The sequence below is a fragment of the Bufo gargarizans genome, chromosome 6 (assembly GCF_014858855.1).
Source record: "Bufo gargarizans isolate SCDJY-AF-19 chromosome 6, ASM1485885v1, whole genome shotgun sequence".
NCBI classification, from domain to species: Eukaryota; Metazoa; Chordata; class Amphibia; order Anura; family Bufonidae; genus Bufo; species Bufo gargarizans.
The window spans coordinates 191376629-191398300 of NC_058085.1; the positions used below are offsets into that span (position 1 = coordinate 191376629).

The following is a 21672-nucleotide window of genomic DNA, read 5'->3' on the forward strand; positions in this document are numbered from 1 at the left end:
CCATGTAACCAGTAACAAGTGGATGTTACTGGTCACATGGGGTGATGACATCATAAAAGGTCCTTTTACCCTTTCAGGCCCGGAGGTTTTATTTTATTTTTTGCGTTTTCATTTTGCGCTTCCTGACTTCCCAGAGCCATAACTTTTTTATTTGTCTGTTCACATAGCCATATGAGGGTTTGTTTTTATTTACGACGTTCGATGTACGATAAAACTGACCAGTTACTTTTATTCTACGGGTCAGTATGAATCCAGCGATACCTTATATATATATATATATATATATATATATATAGTTTTTCCTGTTTTGATAGTGGTAAAAAAATCTGCTTTATTTTTTTGTCGCCATATTTTGACCCCTATGACTTTTTTGTAATTATGTGCATTTTGCTGTATGGGGGCTCATTTTTTGCGGGGTGATCTGAACTTTTCATTGATACCGTTGTGGGGTGTGTGTGACACCCCTTTTTTCGGCCATTTGGACGCTTTTTTTTCCATTTTGCTGTTTGCCATATGGGGAATATATTTTTATATTTTTATACTATGGTCGTTTTCGCACATTGTGACACTCATGATGTGTATTTTTTTAGTTCTTTTATTTATTTTTATTGTGGGAAAAGGGGGGTGATTTGAATTTTTTTTTTTTACACTTTTTTTTATAGTTCCCATAGGGAACTATAACATGCAATCATTAGATTGCTATTCTCATAGACTGCAATGCACTTGCATTGGAATATATGATCATTTTACTACTCTCCTATGGAGCCCTATTACAGGCAAGGACTCCATAGGAAATACTATGCAGCAGCCTCCTGTCATTCAAAAAGACAGAGGGTGCTGCACACACGCTCCGGGCTCCCTCCGACCGGTGGGAGTAAAAGAGATTTTTCTCTAATAAGATATATTACAAAGTTTTTATATTCACCTGTACACTGATTTATTCAAATCACTGTAAAAACTTTTAATTAAGGAGAGAAATCCACAATGTTTACAGCAGCAGCACAATGGATGAGATTTTATTATAATCCACAGACTGCAAATAAAAAAATCTGCATGGAATCCTCAAGGAAATTGGTGTGATGGTGCCGCATGAGGTGTCAATTTATGCTGGAGATTTTCCACCACAAATGTTACACTTTGCAATGCATACAATCTGCACATTCGACACATGCACATTCGAATTTTGCCCAGATCCCTTGTAGATTTTGCTACAGATACACTGAAAAATAAGCAAAAATTATGCCCCTTGGAGCATGTGACTAAATGGTCCCATAGATTTCTATAGCATCTGTATCGCGACCCAGAGCACAAGGTCGAAATCTGACCATGAGGCCTTACATAAAGTATCCAACTGAAACACACTCAAAATCTGACAACAACTAGTTTATAAGTCCTGGGGCTGCATAGAACAAAAAGGATACTGACTGAAGTCATCTAAGCATTAGAAATTCAATTCTAAAATCTGGATCTGAAAACTTTTGTAACTGCATGTAATTAGAAATGTAATATGGTCACTGAGGTTATTCAATAAAATGTATTTGTAAAGCGCCACCTGCTGTTTGCTCTTTTCCTTACTTCTCTGTCCATCCTGTTGAGGTGGACGCACATGCTCAGTTCCATCCTTCAACTGCCACCAGCTATATCTTATGTTAGAATCTGTGACAGTTGCAGGGAGAGAGTTGCAGCAGAAAGGACACGACCCTGCGCGGACATGCTCTAGTGCAGTGATGGTGAACCTTTTATAGACCAAGTGCAAAAATTGTAACCCAAAACCCACTTATTTATCGCAAAGTGCCAACACGCCAATTTACCCTGAATACTACAGTCCATTATAGTATATCTTCCATGTACTTTACTATTTAGCTATAATAGCCTGCCTACATTCAGTGCCCTGCCTGTGCTGTTCATAGTGCGCCTGCGCTGATGAATGGCAGAAAAATCTAAGGCATATTGATACACCATAGACTTTTTCCAGGGTGCGGGTGCCCACAGAGAGGGCTCTGAGTGCCGCCTCTGGCACCCATACTATAGGTTCGCCACCACTGCTCTAGTAGCACCCTTTGGATTTTCTGTCTTTGTCGTCAGACCAGGGGCAGACGGACTCCTTATCTCTGCTCTCTGCCCTTATAAACACTCATTATAGCTCAGCTCTTATCTTACTGATAAGAATGTGGCTTATAAGTATTTATGACCTCTCAGTAGTTTAGAGATAAGGGTTATAAGATGACTAGCACAAAGTGAAAGTGAAAGGACCAGTCACACAGTTAGAAAAACAGTTAACCCTTTGTGACAGAATGGCTCAATATTTTTAATAAAGGCCAATTGAAAAAATGATTTTTAGCTAAAAACAAGTAACATGCAATCAGTAAAAAAAAATTGCATCGAAGGTGTACATTGCCTTTAAAGGGGTTCTGCACTTTGTTTTAACTGATGATTTATTCTCTGTTTACCGCAGGCCCAGTGACGTCACGACTTGTATCAACTAGCGTGGGCGGGGCTAAGCTCTGTTCACTTGAATGGAGCTTAGCCCCGCCCATGCTAGTTGATACTAGTCGTGACGTCACTGGGCCGGCGGTAAACAGTGAGAAGGCCGCGGCGCTGCTGGAGCGCCGCAGCCTTCTCAAACAGCTGATCGGCAGGGGTCCTGGATGTCAGACCCCCGCCGGTCAGATGCTGATGAACCCTTTTAAGTATGCGTATTACTCTTTTTACACTGAAGTCGTACAAGTGTTACAGAAGAGCGGCAGCCGGGAACAATTCTCCATGGCTGCTTTTCATAGTGAACTAATTCATGAATATGGAAAGTAAATAGGCTATTGTGGGAAGCTGCGGTAAATTGTGGTTGTATTGTGCTGTCATACAGGCCACACATAATCATCACTGTCATGAGAGCAATTATCTTGATAGAGATATATTAGGGAATTGCTTATAATGCAATCCCATGGTAAAGAAAAAAAATGGATGTCAGCTTCAAGTTACAAATATACATGAAAGCAGGGGAGCGCGGCTCAGTAAGTGATGGTTTGGTAGAAAGTAAGGTTTATAATGAGCAGGGTAAGAAACTTACAAATTATTGACATCGTTCTCTCCGGCTTCATCCAGCTGCCTGTCAGTCATCTGAAGGTTGCCAGGGAAACGAGGATTCTGGGAGCAGAAAACCGGGAAGTGGTTAATGGAAGGAACAAGACTAGTGCAGCATATTCTAGACTGCGGAAGAGCTGTACGGTATATAACTATACAATTACAGGGCTGAACACATCAGAGGATACATGCAATAAGGTGCACATTCAAAGAAGAATGTAATATTTCATATGACAATATGATGGGTAATTTAGCTCCATACAGATACAAAATTCTGTACATTGCACCACTAGAGCGATGGATCAGTACATCTGCACTGTGGAAATACCATTTACTGTATTTTTTGGACGCACATGTTTAGACAACAGAAAAAAATTATAATATATATATAATTTCTCTGCTACATGCACACATACACAGGCCTGTTAAATGCACACATACAGGTCTGTATATGTGTGCATGTAGCAGAGAAATTATATATATATGTATTATAATTTTTTTCTGTTATCTAAACATGTACGTCTTATAGTCCAAAAAATACAGCACTGCCACACACACAATTCTGCTAAATGCACACACACATCCAAGCTACATGCACACACACAACTCTGTAATACACACATACAGAGGGTAAGTTTTTTTATTTTTTTATAGCTAATTTTTCTATACTTTCTGTTTGGCCCCACCCACCAGTGACATCATCGAAGGTCCTTAAAGCTGCAGTTCGGACCTCTCATCTCATTAACTGCAGACTGGAGACCTTCAGCCCGAGTTTTTTTCCGCCTCCTCTCCTGTCTGCACTGATCTCCTACAGCATCTTTAATCAGCATAGAGGCCCAAAGCAAAGTGCAATGCATAGACAAGTGATACAGTGATTAACGCCAAGGGTGACAACAATATAATAAACCTGCAGTGAAAGGGAAGGCAAAAACGTGGACTCCTTGCTCTATGCTGTGCCCTGATGCCCTAAAAATAGCAGAGCACATGCCCCAGAGGAACCGATCCAGCACGGGACCCTGTTAAATCTCTACTCTGCCCTGACGCGCTTCCTCCGAGGGCAGGTCCAACAATGAGGCCACTTACACCGCCCAGGTGCCTCCTGACATTGCACACTGTTGGGTAAATGGTAGACATGATATTTAATAACGGGACAACCCCTTTAAAGTACATTTATTTTTTTCGGCGAATATTGCCTGGATATGGAGAAGCTGCTGTACGTGTACAGCCAGTAATGGAGAGGTGGTTGCTCGTTTTCTCACCTTTGTGTGGAAATCCATCTTGGTGTTCAGGAGCTTCAGGTAGATGCTGCATAACTGACCATACCCATCGCTAAGATGGCCCTGTAAGGGGTGAGAATGAGAATCGGCTATATGGAATCATCTGTAGCAGCTTCCATAAGGACATTGTGTAATGTACCATAAATGTTTTTTATATTTTACACGACAAGACAGCAGAACAGGTCACTAAATCATCCTAGTAGCAATTAGTGGATCTGACAAGTGTCTGGAGTATCTGTCCTCTTACCCACATCCGGCTCATGTCAATCAGTTCATTCTTGTAGCGCAAAGAGTCCTTCAAAACCTAAAAATAAAGACACTATATGAGTTATACAAGGAAGATGCCACAGGATGAATGTCCTATGCCAAAGGTACCCCTTAGACCCCCTCCAACAGAGAAATTCTAACCAAGGAGCCGGTCACATATCCGTACCCTCTGAGATGCTGACACTCGAGATGTCAGCCCCTAACCCAACAGGACCAGAACAGGTGAAAAGCTGAAAAATTAGGACATTTTGCAAGTACTTCAACTTTGGTTCAACGTTTCTTCTTTTACTTTACTTTAACATTTCTACTTTTACAAGTTTCACACTTAAAAGGGCTGTTTTGGATTAAGCAACTGGTTAGGACAAAAGTGTAAAAGACCCTTTCTGTAATCCTGGACATCCCCTTTAAAAATACATTAAGAACTCACATTAAACACATCAAAATCAAAGGTACTGATGCATTTAATCTCCAGACTTTATCTAAAATCTCTGGTTCAGCTAACGTGTGGAAGGAAGAGACTTTCTGTGCTCCTTTGTCTTTCTGTTCAATACTTATCCTTCCCCTGCGCAGCCGATTCCGCAATCTCTGCTGTGATCACCTGATTGCTGGACTGGCTGCAAACTCTTCTGCTGATGTCCATCTTATTATTATTATTATTATTTATTATTAAAGCGCCATTTATTCCATAGCGCTGTACATATGAAAAGAGGTATACATACATAATACAGACAATTGCACTAAGGCTACTTTCACACCGGCAGCAGAGTGATCCGGCAATCTGCATGCAAACGGACAGCATTTGTAGACGGATCCGTCTTACAAATGCATTGCAAGAATGGATCCGTCTCTCCGTATGTCATCAGGAGAAACTGAATAATTATATATTTTTTTCAAATTTTTACCTTTGCATGTGCAGACCAGAATAACAGATCCGGCATTAAGGTAAGCATTTCCTCCGTCCAAAACGCCGTTCAGTGACTCAACTGAAGACATTCTGATGCATCCTGAACGGATTTCTCTCCATTCAGAATGCATGGGGATGAAACAGATCTGTTCTTTTCCGGTATTGAGCCCCATAGGATGGAACTCAGTGCTGGAAAAGTAAAACGCTAGTGTGAAAGTACCCTAAGTATGAACAAGACTAGTTACAAAATGGTACAGAAGGAGAGAGGGCCCTGCCCGTAAGGGCTTACAATCTACATGGGATGGAAGAAGACACAGTAGGAGAGAGTAAAATTGGTCATGGCGGTATAGAGGCAGCAGGGTCACTGGTGATTGTGGGAAGAGATGATAAGAGGAGAGGAGAGAAGGAGGTCTTGTGAGGATCGGAGATTGCGTGTGGGGATGTATCGGGAAAGCAGTTCAGAGATGTAGGGAGGGGACAGGTTATGGACAGCCTTGTATGTATTTGTTACTATTTTGAACTGAATTTGCAGAGGGAAGAAGCAGAGGAGTAACAGGGTGAGAGGTGGATTAGTTGGGCAGCGGAGTTGAGGATAGTTTGGAGGGGTGCGAGAGTGCTAGATGGAAGGCCACAGAGGAGAGTGTTGCAGTAGTCTAGGCGGGAGATGATGAGGGCATGTACGAGCATTTTCGCAGACTCAGAGTTGAGGAAATCGCGGATGCGGGAGATGTTTTTGAGTTGGAGGCGTCAGGTGGTGGAAAGGGCTTGGATGTGCGGTCGGAAGGAGAAGGCAGAATCCAAGGTCACTCCAATGCAGCGAACTTGCTTGACCAGGTAGTGTGTGCAGCCATTGATCGTGATAGATAGGTCTGTTGGGGGAGTTGAGCAAGATGGGGGAAAGATGATGAATTCTGTTTTATCCATGTTAAGTTTTAGAAAGCGAAAGGAGAAGGAGGATATGGAAGATAGGCATTGTGGGATCCTGGATAGTAAGGCGGTGATGTCTGGTCCAGAGAGGTACAAATGTAGCAGGATTAACACAAACTCAAATTTCTTAACTCATCGTGTTATCTTGAAACAAAAGCCATTGAAAAGCAATTGAAGGTGTTTGCTTAACGCACTTAGTTTAGATAACACGACGGTTAGTACTGATGGAAGTCTCTTCCTTCCACAGGTTAGCTGACATTCAAAATTTAGGTAAAGTCCAGAGAACCCCTTTAGCATTTAAGACACAACTCATCTCTATTGGTCCAGCTCTACTCACATTTGGGTGTCCATCTCGGAGCAGCTTGTGGAACACATGGCAAAATTTCCAGCAGAGGACTGCATTGCTCGACAGGGGCAGCCGGTTCACAGCTGCCCAGAATGTCTGAGCTCCCTTCTCGTGGTGCGTTCCCAAAATACAAGGTAGAAGTCAATTAAGGACACAACGAAATTATTGGGGTAAAGCCATTCACGATCTGACAGTTAGTTTGTGGACATATCAGGCATAGCTAAAGACCATGTGTGGTCCAATATCATTATCCAGTGTGTGGCCCTAAATTAGGAGTGATATGAATGTTATTATTGGGGCTTATGGGGTGCCTTGGAGCCAAAATCCACAGTAAATTTGATGACAATCCCCATCCTGTGTATGTGAATGGGGTCAATGAAACGCACTTCATACGGATCTGGCATAAGCTGCATAGTGTCGGCGCCCGACAGATCCCATTCATTACAACAGGGTCTGGCGGTTTTCCAGCATAAATACTGCCATTCTGCAGGATAATATACCGCTTCATGCAGAGGTATGTCATCCCTTTTATTTCCTGGAATCTGCAACGGAGACTCCTGCTGGATCCCACCGGTGTGAACTTATCCTAAGAAGCTATTGGTCCATTCATGATAGCGCTCTTACGTTCCCTTTCATTTGGTGAACAGCTTTAGCAATTCTTCTGTGCTACATGATTGGGATATAAAAGCACTAAGCGGACAACATTTCCCTTAGTTTCATGACTGCTGACAGTGTATATAAAAGCAGGCAGGAAATTGTCAAAATGCAAGTAAGCAGGAAAAGTGATAGGCCGCACTGCTATCTTCAGGAAGTACTCTGATCATTGAGAGAAAAGGGCATGGACAGCATAAAATTGTTTAAAAGCAAAAGGAACAGAATGGAACGTGGCCAAGAAAAAATCTTGACTCCATCTACTGAGTCCTACACTACAATAGACCAGTAAGTGGTCATGGCATTAACGGGCCGCTACTTGTGGCTAGGTATTTATAACTTCTCCTATACAAGCTCACTGTCCAAATCATATTCATCTTTAATGGGGTTATCTGGGATGACCAACCCTCAGGACAGATCATCAACATCTGATCTTTGGTGTAGGGAGGGGTCTGACTCCAGGCACTCCCATCAGCCGGGTCTTTGAAGAGTCTGCAGCACTGCGACCTGTTCCTAGACCAGTGACATCACATTCATCACATGTCACATGGCCTGGGAAGGAAACACCCCCCACATTTTTGTAAATTTTTTATTCTATCTTTTCATGGGATAACACTGAAGATATGACACTTTGATACAATGTACAGTAGTCAGCGAACAGCTTGTAGAACAGTGTAAATTTGGTGTGCCCTCAAAATAACTTAACAGACAGCTATTAATGTCTAAACCTCTGGCCACAAAAAAGTCAGTACACCCCTAAGTGAAAATGGCCAAACTGTGCCCAATTAGCCATTTTCCTTCCCCGGTGCCATGTGACTCGTTAGTGTAACAAGGTCTCAGGTGTGAATGGGGAGCAGGTGTGTTACATTTGGTGTTATCGCTCTCACACTCTCTCATACTGGTCAATGGAAGTTCAACATGGCTCCTCATGACAAAGAATTCTCTTAGGATCTGAAAAAAGAATTTGTTGCTCTACATAAAGATGGCCCAGGCTATAAGAAGATGGCCAGCACCCTGAAACTGAGCTGCAGCACGGTGGCCAAGACCATACAACAGTTTAACAAGACAGGTTCCACTCAGAAAAGGTCTCGCCATGGTCGACCTAAGAAGTTGAGTGCACATGCTCAGCGTCATATCCAGAGGTTGTCATTTCAAAATAGACGTATGAGTGCTGCCAGCATTGCTGCAGAAGTTAAAGGGGTGGGGGGGGGGGGGGGACAGCTGGTCAGTGCTCAGACCATACACCGCACACTGCATCAAATTGGTCTGTGTGGCTTTCGTACCAGAAGGAAGCCTCTTCTAAAGGTGATGCACAAAAAAGCCTATAAACAGTTTGCTGAAGACAAGCAGACTAAGGACATGGATTACTGGAACCAAGTCCTGTGGTCTAATGAGACCAAGATAAACGTATTTGGTTCAGAAGGTGCCCAGCATGTGTGTCGGTAACCGGGTGAGGAGTACAAAGACAAGTGTGTCTTACCATTGAGGGAACCATGAATGCCAACATGTACTGTGACATACTAAAGCAGAGCATGATCCCCTCCCTTTAGAGAGTGGGACGCAGGGCAGTAATCCAACATAATAACGACCCCAAACACACCTCCAAGAAGACCACTGCCTTGCTAAAGGTGCTGGACTGGTCAAGCATGTCTCCAGACCTAAACGCTATTGAGCATCTGTCCTCAAATGGAAGGTGAAGGAGAGCAAGGTCTCTAAATTCTACCAGCTCCGTGATGTCATCATGAAGGAGTGGAAGAGGATTCCAGTGGCAACCTGTGAAGCTCTAGTGAACTCCATGCCCAAGAGAGTTCAAGCAGTGCAGGGAAATAATGGTGGCCACACAAAATATTCACACTTTGGATACAATTTGCCCATTGTCACTTAGGGGTGTACTCACTTTTGTTGCCAGAGGTTTAGACATTAAAGGGGTTGTCCGAGTTATATTTATTGATGACCTATCCTCAGGATAGGTCATCAATATCAGATCGTCTAGGGTCCGACACCCGTCACCCCTGCCTATCAGCTGTTTTAAGAGAAGGCGCGTGCCGTGCCAGCGCCGCCAACTCTTCACTGTTTACCTTCTCGCCGTTGCATCTGCAGCAGTGAGCAGGTGTAAGTACACCTAACCGTCCCATTCATTTCAATGGTACGGATCGCTCCTATACAAGTGTATGGTAACGATCTGTCCTATTGAAATGAATGGTACGGTTAGGTGTACCTATACCTGCTCACCGCTGCAGATGCAACGGCGAGAAGGTAAACAGTGAAGAGTTGGCGGCGCTGGCACGGCACGCGCCTTCTCTTAAAACAGCTGATAGGCAGGGGTGACGGGTGTCGGACCCTAGACGATCTGATATTGATGACCTATCCTGAGGATAGGTCATCAATAAATATAACTTGGACAACCCCTTTCATGGCTGTGTGTCGAGTTATTCTCAGGCCACACCAAATTTCCACTGTTATATACAAGCCGCACACTGACTACTGTACATTGCATCAAAGTCTCAGATCTTCAGTGTTATCCCATGAAAAGATAGAACAATATATTTACAAAAATGTGAGGGGTGTACTCAGTTTTGTGAGATACTGAGGGTCAGAAGAGAGAGGCCGCCATCAAAATGAGCTGCAAAAGTGACAACTGAAGAAGCGGTTCAGTCTGGAGCGCAGAGTCCGGTCTTCTGCAGAGTTCTGTAAAAGTTGCATGTTTTATGAATAAGTCAAATATTAATTCTCTTTCTAAGAATAGCCTGACAGGCTGCCAGCTCTGCCCCGTGGGGACAGAAATCCTAATGTGCTAGAGCATTTGGTATTCCTGTACCACCCCCGTCTCGCAGCGCATATAGCATTGTCACAGTGCCACACAGCCTGCTGTAAAATCCCATTCAGCGGCAAATGTGAGGCTTTCCTCCCACGCACCCTCACGGAGCACCTCCAGCCATGGACTCGGCATCCCACTGCTGGTATCTTTTCAAAGGATATTTCTTGCGTGCTTTTCCTTCACGGCGGCTTCTTGAGTGTTGATAGCTTTGTTTATACTCACAGCCTGAAAGAGGAAGCATTAGGAGCGGGTGAGAGACGGCCTGGAACACAATAGAGGGGGCACAATCCAGAAACAGCGACACTTAACATGGCAGCTGTGCCGTAACCACTACAATGCGGGGCGGCTGAGCACTTACAAAGACCGGGGCTCATCTACCTAACCGGTGTATAAAAAGGGGGGTGTAAGTACGTCTTAACTGCATGTCCCTCAAAATGGGTCGCATTTATTACCGACTTGAGCCTTTGCTAGTGCCCAAACAAGATCTACAAGGAGGCAAAGAGTCTGCATCTAGGGTCAAGCTTCCAATGCTTCATCCAAACATTTTCCATGTGAATATCTATAGTTATAAATCCTGCAGTTTTAGCAATAGTCACTAAGGCTAGTTTCACACCTGCCACTGTTTTCTATGCTGGAACAGCCTGCTGGAGGTCTCTCCGGATCCGGCATTGCTGGACAAGTTAACGCTTGATTGGGCAGTATAAATGTACCACCGATTACCCAATGAACTCTTGTTCCTCGGGTAATCCGATTGTTTGTCCGCACGCAAAAATGAACGTTTACCGGCAGCAGATCGTGCTGTGTAAACACAACCTCCTGCCGGCAAACAAGTCCTTATGGGAAGAGCGATGGTATTAGCAATCGCTCCTCCTCACACTGTGGAGGAGATCACTGCATGTAAAAGCACAAGTTTCCTCCTCAAGCAATCAGCAGATTGTCAGGAAGGACAATCTGCTATAATATCGTCCCGTATAAAGGGACCTTAAAGGGGTTCTGCAGTTTTTTTAAACTGTTTTCCACTTTTTAAAAATCAACCACTGAAGTTATTCAATGAAGTCTCGCGCGGCTTGGTGAATAACTTACTTCGGCTCATTGGAGCCCATACATTCTAATACTGTACGGAGACGGATCTCCGTACAGCATTATGCAGAAGTTTTGAGCGAAGCGACTGCAGATGAAGCATCCGTTGCTCGCTTTGCTCAACACTAGTCTAAACACAGATTATCCATTGTTATTAGATGAAGAATGCAAGTAGCTACTGAAACAGACATGTCAGGAGAGACCGCACATCACCAAGTCAAGTCCACCATACAATTATACTAAAATACATTGTCCCATTCACTTGGTGCTGCAGTTGGTCAGTTATATCCTAATTCTGATTTTATTACAATGTTTATTGTCAATAAAGATTAAAGGGTTTTTCCGAGACTTTTAATAGTAATGACCCATCCTCAGAATAGGTCATCAGTATCTGATAGGTGGGGGTCCGACACCTGGGACCCCCGCCGATCAGCGAGTGCCACTGCCTTCGCTCAGCTTTCCCTAGGCCAGTGACGACACGTTCATCGGTCAGTCCCATTGAAGTGAATGGGGCTGATCTGCGACACCAAGCACATCTATTGTACAGTGTACAGTGCTCTGCTTGGTGAGCACGCAGAAGGCCTCAGTGGGGATCCCGGGTGTCGGACCCCCACCGATCAGAAACTGATGACCTAGCCAGAGGATTTACAGGTGAAACTCAAAAAATTTGAATATCGTGCAACGTTTATTTATTTCAGTAATGCAACTTAAAAGGTGAAACTAACATATGAGACTCATTACATGCAAAGTGAGATATTTCAAGCCTTTATTTGGTATAATTTGGATGATTACGGCTTACAGCTTATGAAACCCAAAAGTCACAATCTCAGGTCCCCTTTGCTCAGGGGATATGGATTAATCAGTTGACTGGAGTGTGACACTTTGAGCCTAGAATACTGAACCTTTTCACAAAATTCTAATTTTAAAGGGAATCTGTCACCGACGACACTGCGGCTGCGCAAGAAGGATGATGTTGAATAAATTATATGACGTAGCGGAGGGGGCGGCTGTGGGAGGAAATGTATTTATGAGGAGGCGTGCTGGGCTTGAAATGAAGGCGGGCAGGGCACTGCAGGGGGCGTTACTGGGCTCTAGAGGAGAGGAATAACGCCCCTCTGGGCACCTTGAAGGTTTATTAGCATAACCGAAAAATCGCTTTTTTATCTAAATGACAACATGAATAAAAGAAAGACCCTTGCTGGAAAGAAGGCAGTTTATTGAACATTGCAATGGTAACAGCTTAACCACCTCCGGACCGCCTAACGCGCCGATGCGTCCGGAAGGTGGTTGCTTTTCTCCTCCTGGACGCATCGGCGCGTCATCTCGCGAGACGCGAGATTTCCTGTGAACGCGCGCACACAGGCGCGCGCGCTCACAGGAACGGAAGGTAAGCGAGTGGATCTCCAGCCTGCCAGCGGCGATCGCTCGCTGGCAGGCTGGAGATCCGAATTTTTTAACCCCTAACAGGTATATTAGACGCTGTTTTCATAACAGCGTCTAATATACCTCCTACCTGGTCCTCTGGTGGTCCCTTTTGTTAGGATCGACCACCAGAGGACTCAGGTAGGTCAGTACAGTCCCACCAAACACCACACTACACTACACTACACCCCCCCCCCCCCCGGTCACTTATTAACCCCTTATAAACCCCTGATCACCCCATATAAACTCCCTGATCACCCCCCTGTCATTGATCACCGCCCTGTCATTGATCACCCCCCTGTCAGGCTCCGTTCAGACGTCCGCATGATTTTTACGGATCCGATCCATGTATCCATGGATCCGTAAAAATCATGCGGACGTCTGAATGGAGCCTTACAGGGGGGTGATCAATGACAGGCGGGTGATCACCCATATACACTCCCTGATCACCCCCTGTCATTGATCACCGCCCTGTCAGGCTCCATTCAGACGTCCGCATGATTTTTACGGATCCGATCCATGTATCCATGGATCCGTAAAAATCATGCGGACGTCTGAATGGAGCCTTACAGGGGGGTGATCACCCATATACACTCCCTGATCACCCCCTGTCATTGATCACCCCCCTGTCAGGCTCCATTCAGACGTCCGCATGATTTTTACGGATCCGATCCATGGATCCATGGATCCGTAAAAATCATGCGGACGTCTGAATGGAGCCTTACAGGGGGGGTGATCAGTGACAGGGGGGTGATCACCCTGATTACCCTGATCACCCCCTGTCATTGATAACCCCCCTGTAAGGCTCCATTCAGACGTCCGCATGCGTTCTGTGGATCCGATCCATGTATCCATGGATCCGTAAAAAATCATGCGGATGTCTGAATGGAGCCTTACGGGGGGGTGATCAGTGACAGGGGGGTGATCACCCTGATTACCCTGATCACCCCCTGTCATTGATAACCCCCCTGTAAGGCTCCATTCAGACGTCCGCATGCGTTCTGTGGATCCGATCCATGTATCCATGGATCCGTAAAAAATCATGCGGATGTCTGAATGGAGCCTTACAGGGGGGGTGATCAGTGACAGGGGGGTGATCACCCTGATTACCCTGATCACCCCCTGTCATTGATAACCCCCCCTGTAAGGCTCCATTCAGACGTCCGCATGCGTTCTGTGGATCCGATCCATGTATCCATGGATCCGTAAAAAATCATGCGGATGTCTGAATGGAGCCTTACAGGGGGGTGATCAGTGACAGGGGGGTGATCACCCTGATTACCCTGATCACCCCCTGTCATTGATAACCCCCCTGTAAGGCTCCATTCAGACGTCCGCATGCGTTCTGTGGATCCGATCCATGTATCCATGGATCCGTAAAAAATCATGCGGATGTCTGAATGGAGCCTTACAGGGGGGTGATCAGTGACAGGGGGGTGATCACCCTGATTACCCTGATCACCCCCTGTCATTGATAACCCCCCTGTAAGGCTCCATTCAGACGTCCGCATGCGTTTTGTGGATCCGATCCATGTATCCATGGATCCGTAAAAAATCATGCGGATGTCTGAATGGAGCCTTACAGGGGGGGTGATCAGTGACAGGGGGGTGATCACCCTGATTACCCTGATCACCCCCTGTCATTGATAACCCCCCTGTAAGGCTCCATTCAGACGTCCGCATGCGTTCTGTGGATCCGATCCATGTATCCATGGATCCGTAAAAATCATGCGGACGTCTGAATGGAGCCTTACAGGGGGGGTGATCAGTGACAGGGGGGTGATTACCCTGATCACCCCCTGTCATTGATAACCCCCCTGTAAGGCTCCATTCAGACGTCCGCATGCGTTTTGTGGATCCGATCCATGTATCCATGGATCCGTAAAAAAATCATGCGGATGTCTGAATGGAGCCTTACAGGGGGGGGTGATCAATGACAGGGGGTGATCAGGGAGTCTATATGGGTGATCACCCCCCTGTCATTGATCACCCCCCTGTCATTGATCACTCCCCCCCTGGTAAGGCTCCATTCAGCCATTTTTTTTGGCACAAGTTAGCGGAAATTTTTTGTTTGTTTTTGTTTTCGTTTTTTCTTACAAAGTCTCATATTCCACTAACTTGTGTCAAAAAATAAAATCTCACATGGACGCACCATACCCCTCACGGAATCCAAATGCGTAAACATTTTTAGACATTTATATTCCAGACTTCTCACGCTTTAGGGCCCCTAAAAAGCCAGGGCAGTATAAATACCCCACATGTGACCCCATTTCGGAAAGAAGACACCCCAAGGTATTCCGTGAGGGGCATATTGAGTCCATGAAAGATTGAAATTTTTGTCCTAAGTTAGCGGAAAGTGAGACTTTGTGAGAAAAAAAACAAAAAAAATCAATATCCGCTAACTTATGCAAAAAAAAAAAAAATTCTAGGAACTCGCCAGGCCCCTCATTGAATACCTCGGGGTGTCTTCTTTCCAAAGTGGGGTCACATGTGGGGTATTTATACTGCCCTGGCTTTTTAGGGGCCCGAAAGTGTGAGAAGAAGTCTGGGATCCAAATGTCTAAAAATGCCCTCCTAAAAGGAATTTTGGCCCCTTTGCGCATCTAGGCTGCAAAAAAGTGTCACACATCTGGTATCGCCGTACTCAGGAGAAGTTGGGGAATGTGTTTTGGGGTGTCATTTTACATATACCCATGCTGGGTGAGAAAAGTATCTTGGTCAAATGCCAACTTTGTATAAAAAAAATGGGAAAAGTTGTCTTTTGCCAAGATATTTCTCTCACCCAGCATGGGTATATGTAAAATGACCCCCCAAAACACATTCCCCAACTTCTCCTGAGTACGGCGATACCAGATGTGTGACACTTTTTTGCAGCCAAGGTGGGCAAAGGGGCACCTTTCAGATTTCGCAGGCCATTTTTTACACATTTTGATTTCAAGGTACTTCTTACACATTTGGGCCCCTAAATTGCCAGGGCAGTATAACTACGCCACAAGTGACCCCATTTTGGAAAGAAGACACCCCAAGGTATTCCGTGGGGGGCACGGCGAGTTCCTAGAATTTTTTATTTTTTGTCACAATTTAGCGGAAAATGATGATTTTTCTTTTTTTTTTCTTTTTTCCTTACAAAGTCTCATATTCCACTAACTTGCGACAAAAAATAAAAAATTCTAGGAACTCGCAGTGCCCCTCACGGAATACCTTGGGGTGTCTTCTTTCCAAAATGGGGTCACTTGTGGCGTAGTTATACTGCCCTGGCAATTTAGGGGCCCAAATGTGTGAGAAGAACTTTGCAATCAAAATGTGTAAAAAATGCCCTGCAAAATCCGAAAGGTGCACTTTGGAATATGTGCCCCTTTGCCCACCTTGGCAGCAAAAAAGTGTGACACATCTGGTATCGCCGTACTCAGGAGAAGTTGGGCAATGTGTTTTGGGGTGTCATTTTACATATACCCATGCTGGGTGAGAAAAATATCTTGGTCAAATGCCAACTTTGTATAAAAAAATTGGAAAAGTTGTCTTTTGCCAAGCTATTTCTCTCACCCAGCATGGGTATATGTAAAATGACAGCCCAAAACACATTCCCCAACTTCTCCTGAGTACGGCGATACCAGATGTGTGACACTTTTTTGATGCCAAGGTGGGCAAAGGGGCACATATTCCAAAGTGCACCTTTCGGATTTCACCGGTCATTTTTTACAGATTTTGATTGCAAAGTACTTCTCACACATATGGGCCCCTAAATTGCCAGGGCAGTATAACTACGCCACAAGTGACCCCATTTTGGAAAGAAGACACCCCATGGTATTCCGTGAGGGGCATGGTGAGTTCCTAGAATTTTTTATTTTTTGTCGCAAGTTAGTGGAATATGAGACTTTGTAAGGAAAAAAGAGAAAAAAAAAAAATCATCATTTTCCGCTAACTTGTGACAAAAAATAAAAAATTCTAGGAACTCGCAGTGCCCCTCACGGAATACCTTAGGGTGTCTTCTTTCCAAAATGGGGTCACTTGTGGCGTAGTTATACTGCCCTGGCAATTTAGGGGCCCAAATGTGTGAGAAGAACTTTGCAATCAAAATGTGTAAAAAATGCCCTGCAAAATCCGAAAGGTGCACTTTGGAATATGTGCCCCTTTGCCCACCTTGGCAGCAAAAAAGTGTGACACATCTGCTATCGCCGTACTCAGGAGAAGTTGGGCAATGTGTTTTGGGGTGTCATTTTACATATACCCATGCTGGGTGAGAAAAATATCTTGGTCAAATGCCAACTTTGTATAAAAAAATGGGAAAAGTTGTCTTTTGCCAAGATATTTCTCTCACCCAGCATGGGTATATGTAAAATGACACCCCAAAACACATTCCCCAACTTCTCCTGAGTACGGCGATACCACATGTGTGACACTTTTTTGCTGCCAAGGTGGGCAAAGGGGCGCATATTCCAAAGTGCACCTTTCAGATTTCACCGGTCATTTCTTACACATTTTGATTGCAAAGTTCTTCTCACACATTTGGGCCCCTAAATTGCCAGGGCAGTATAACTACGCCACAAGTGACCCCATTTTGGAAAGAAGACACCCCAAGGTATTCTGTGAGGGGCATGGTGAGTTCCTAGAATTTTTTATTTTTTGTCGCAAGTTAGTGGAATATGAGACTTTGTAAGAAAAAAAAAAAAAAAAAAAAAATCATCATCATTTTCCGCTAACTTGTGACAAAAAATAAAAAGTTCTATGAACTCACTATGCCCATCAGCGAATACCTTAGGGTGTCTACTTTCCGAAATGGGGTCATTTGTGGGGTTTTTCTACTGTTTGGGCATTGTAGAACCTCAGGAAACATGACAGGTGCTCAGAAAATCAGAGCCGTTTCAAAAAGCGGAAATTCACATTTTTGTACCATAGTTTGTAAATGCTATAACTTTTACCCAAACCATTTTTTTTTTGCCCAAACATTTTTTTTTTATCAAAGACATGTAGAACTATAAATTTAGCGAAAAATTTATATATGGATGTCGTTTTTTTTGCAAAATTTCACAGCTGAAAGTGAAAAATGTCATTTTTTTGCAAAAAAATCGTTACATTTTGATTAATAACAAAAAAAGTAAAAATGTCAGCAGCAATAAAATACCACCAAATGAAAGCTCCATTAGTGAGAAGAAAAGGAGGTAAAATTCATTTGGGTGGTAAGTTGCATGACTGAGCGATAAACGGTGAAAGGAGTGTAGTGCCGAAGTGTAAAAAGTGGCCTGGTCATGAAGGGGGTTTCACCTAGCGGGGCTGAAGTGGTTAATATGCTCAAACCTGATGACAGGTTCCCTTCAAGCTGCATTAATGCAATTCCTTTTAAGTTGCATTACTGAAATAAATGGACTTTTGTACGATATTCAAATTTTTCGAGTTTCACCTGCAAGTCTTGGAAAACCCTTTTAAGTACTTTTACATATAGTGTACCCTATGTTTTTAGTTTTCTTGTAGGAGTCACTATTACAGCAGCGATTAGTTGTGACTTGTGGAGGGTGTTCACAGATTAGGCGGCCATCATACCTTCCCTCTCATGTAATGCATCAATAGAGGACTTGTACATCACGCAGTCTACGTCTCCCTGCGCGGCGCTGCAATTATCATGGCTTTCTACACCTTCTGCCTGACAGCCAAATAGGCAGCTTGTTGCTTTTAAGGCAGCCAGCGCACACAGAGGCTTAGGATAAGTGGTCCCACCCGCCAAGTGTCACACACCTCCCCAGCCCATATCCTTACCTCGGGGGGCAGCTTATATCATATCAAATAATGTCAGTGTCGGTGCTGCTGATACCGCAAAATGGGATTTGCTAATTTTTTTTAATATTTCCCTAAGAATACTCTTCTGGACAATTATTTCTCTAAGGAAAAAGGATAGATAGATAGATATGAGAGATAGATATGAAATAGATAATAGATAGATATGAGATAGATAATGAGATAGATGATAGAGAGATAATAGATAGATAGATATGAGAGATAGATATGAAATAGATAATAGATAGATATGAGATAGATAATGAGATAGATGATAGAGAGATAATAGATAGATAGATATGAGAGATAGATATGAAATAGATAATAGATAGATATGAGATAGATAATGAGATAGATGATAGAGAGATAATAGATAGATATGAGATAGATAAAAAATACAGATAAAGATAGATAGTTAGATATATAGATATATAATAGATAGATAGTTAGATATATAGATAGATATAAGACAGATAAGGATAGATAGATAGATAGATAGGAGATAGATAGATAGATAGATAGATAGATAGATAGATAGTTAGATATATAGATAGATAGATAGATAGATAGATAGATAGATAGATAGATATGAAATTACTTCAACTTTTTATCCCTAAAGTGAAGATGGTAAAATGTCACACAAAAAAGCCAAAACCTTCAGCATGCAGAGATCCAAAAAATGCCACCTAATTAACAAAAACATCAGTAGCAAAAACCCATGTGCGTCTTGTTTCAGCTGCACTGCCAGCTATCATCTGGAGAGGGCATTTTCACCACAAAAAAGCAACAAAAACGCAAGTGCAAAAAAGCCACACAAAAATGGTTAGTGCTACACACCACTTCTTGGTAATTTTTTTTAACTAAAGGCAAAAGCTTGTTGAGTGAGAAAGGGAATGAGAAATATAAACCTGTGCTTCTCCTTCCTGCCGGATCCACTTCTGGCTTTGGCTCAAAAAAAAAAACTGCATCAAAAACTGCTATCAGCTTTGGGCTTCATGCACACAACTGTATTTTGCATCCTTGTGCTATCTGCATTTTTTGCGGATACAACACCGACCTATTCATTTCTATTGGGCATGCACACATCTGTAATTTTTGCGGATCTGATCTGTATTGCAGACAAAAATAGCACTTTGCAGCAAAAAAAACACAGGCTGCACCCGGAAGGTGTCCGTATTTTGTGGATCAAAATATGGACACATACATGTGCGTGAAGTCTTAGGCTGGGTTTACACATTTAGGTTTTCTGATGCAGTTTTGGGACCCAAATCCGGGCATGAATTCGAAAAAGAGGTGAGGCAGTATCTGTCCTTTATACTTACTCACCCTTTTATGATCCACTCATGGTTTTGGCTTCAAAAACTGCATTAGAAAACCTGACCGTGTAAACCTAGCCTAAGGGCTTGTTCACACGACCGTGTGAAGCCCGTGCTGTGGACCGCAAATTGCGCTCCGCTAAGCACAGGCACCTGCCGTGTGGCAGCCGGATAGGAATCGCGGCCCCGTTTACTTGAATGGGTCCGCTGTCCCTCTGTTCCGCAAAAAGATAGAGCAAGTTCTATCTTTTTGCCGTGCGGAAGCACGTAACGGAACCTCAGAAAGCACTCCGTAGTGCTTCCGTAGTGTTCCGTTCCGCATCTCCGGATTTGCGGACCCATTGAAATGAATGGGTTTGCATCCGTGATGCGGAATGGCCACGGAACGGGACCCGTGTAGTGCGGATCCACAATACGCGCACAGGCTTCACACGGTCGTGTGAAAGAGCCCTACAAGAATGAAGAATAAATTGCAACACAAACCAGATTAGACAATTGGGAACCACCTACGTTATTTCACGTATGCTTATGTCAATTTAGAGTGCCCCTTAACAGCATCATTACTGGAGTTACTCTACGTAAAGTACTCCAGAATTGATAGCAACCCAAAACTTCTCATTTTCAAGCCGTTTCCCTCCCTTCTGCATGACAAGCAGTTTGTCAGCATCTTCCCCACACAGAGTCACCAAATCTGGTGCTAGACGTTATATAATCTTATTTTCCCTGTAATATAATAGCAGCAATTTATACATTAGCGAAGCCCTGGACATGATAATATAGATACGTACGTGCAAGACACGTATCCAAGAATCAGGACTGGAAAGGACAAGGACCCGGTACAAATTAAAGGAGTATTCTCATCTCAGACATACGCGCTGTAAAACGCTCAACAAGGACAAACCAATGCTTCCCTATGGGAATGGTTCTCACCTGGGCGTTTTACAGCGATCGCGCTGTAAAACGCCCGACGCTCAAACAAGTTCTTGAGCTTTTTCTGGGGCGTTTGTCGCGCGTTCCCGCACATAGATATTCGGGAACGCGCGACAATGTGTGCAAGCCTGTCTCTGTATGCGCGATTGTAAACACCCGTACAATCGCGCATACAGAGCGCTCGTTTCAGAATGCTCAGGTCTGAACCCAGGGTAAATGGAGCTTAGCCTCACCCAGGCCAGTTGATACAAGTCGTGACATCACTCGGCCAGCGGTAAACAGTAAAAAAAAGGCCGCGGCGCTGCTGGAACGCCGCTGCCTTCTCAAACAGCTTTCCCGGGTGTAGGACCCCCGCCGATCAGATGCTGATGATATATCCAGAGGTTAGATCATCAGTTTAAACAAAGTGCAGAATCCCTTTAATAGAGAATGGTGTAACTAGCAAATTTCTAAATCACTTCATTTAAAATATCTGTCTGCATCCACCTGAAAAAAAGCTGCAAAGTCATGACCACTAGGGATCTCAGTTCCACCTAATTCGCAGTCCACTGCCTGTTGTCAGGCAAGATCCGTTCCTGGTAACAGAGACTAAGAAGAGGGTGGGGGACGTGTCAGAGCTGGTTGAGATCCCGAGCCTGATAAAACAACTGCTTCTACACTGTTTCTGAACATCACAGGAGACTCCTGCCTTTCTGTGTGATTTATCCCTCCTTGTCAGCTTTCTGAGCTCCATAGAAGAAAATAAACATAGAGGGAAATAAGGGATGTGATGTCACTGCATACAGTGCCAGCAGAAGAGAGACACCCACTATTTGTGAGAGAAATGCATCTACCTGTGCAGCTGAAACTGGGAATAATATGGCTGAAGACTTTAGGGAAGCCCA

General features: G+C 43.9%; 1 protein-coding gene across 2 annotated transcripts in view; it reads right to left on the bottom strand.

The window, feature by feature from the left end:
• Window positions 1-21672, bottom strand: part of LOC122940601 (huntingtin-interacting protein 1-like) — a 126359-nt gene that overhangs the window by 87537 nt on the left and 17150 nt on the right. For both annotated transcript variants that reach the window (XM_044297245.1, XM_044297244.1), the window contains exons 2-6: window positions 10433-10496; window positions 6794-6936; window positions 4606-4662; window positions 4341-4421; window positions 3068-3144 (exon numbers count right to left, since the gene is read on the bottom strand). In XM_044297245.1, coding sequence (XP_044153180.1) covers window positions 3068-3144; window positions 4341-4421; window positions 4606-4662; window positions 6794-6936; window positions 10433-10496 — 422 coding nt within the window. The remainder of the gene's footprint in view (window positions 1-3067; window positions 3145-4340; window positions 4422-4605; window positions 4663-6793; window positions 6937-10432; window positions 10497-21672) is intronic.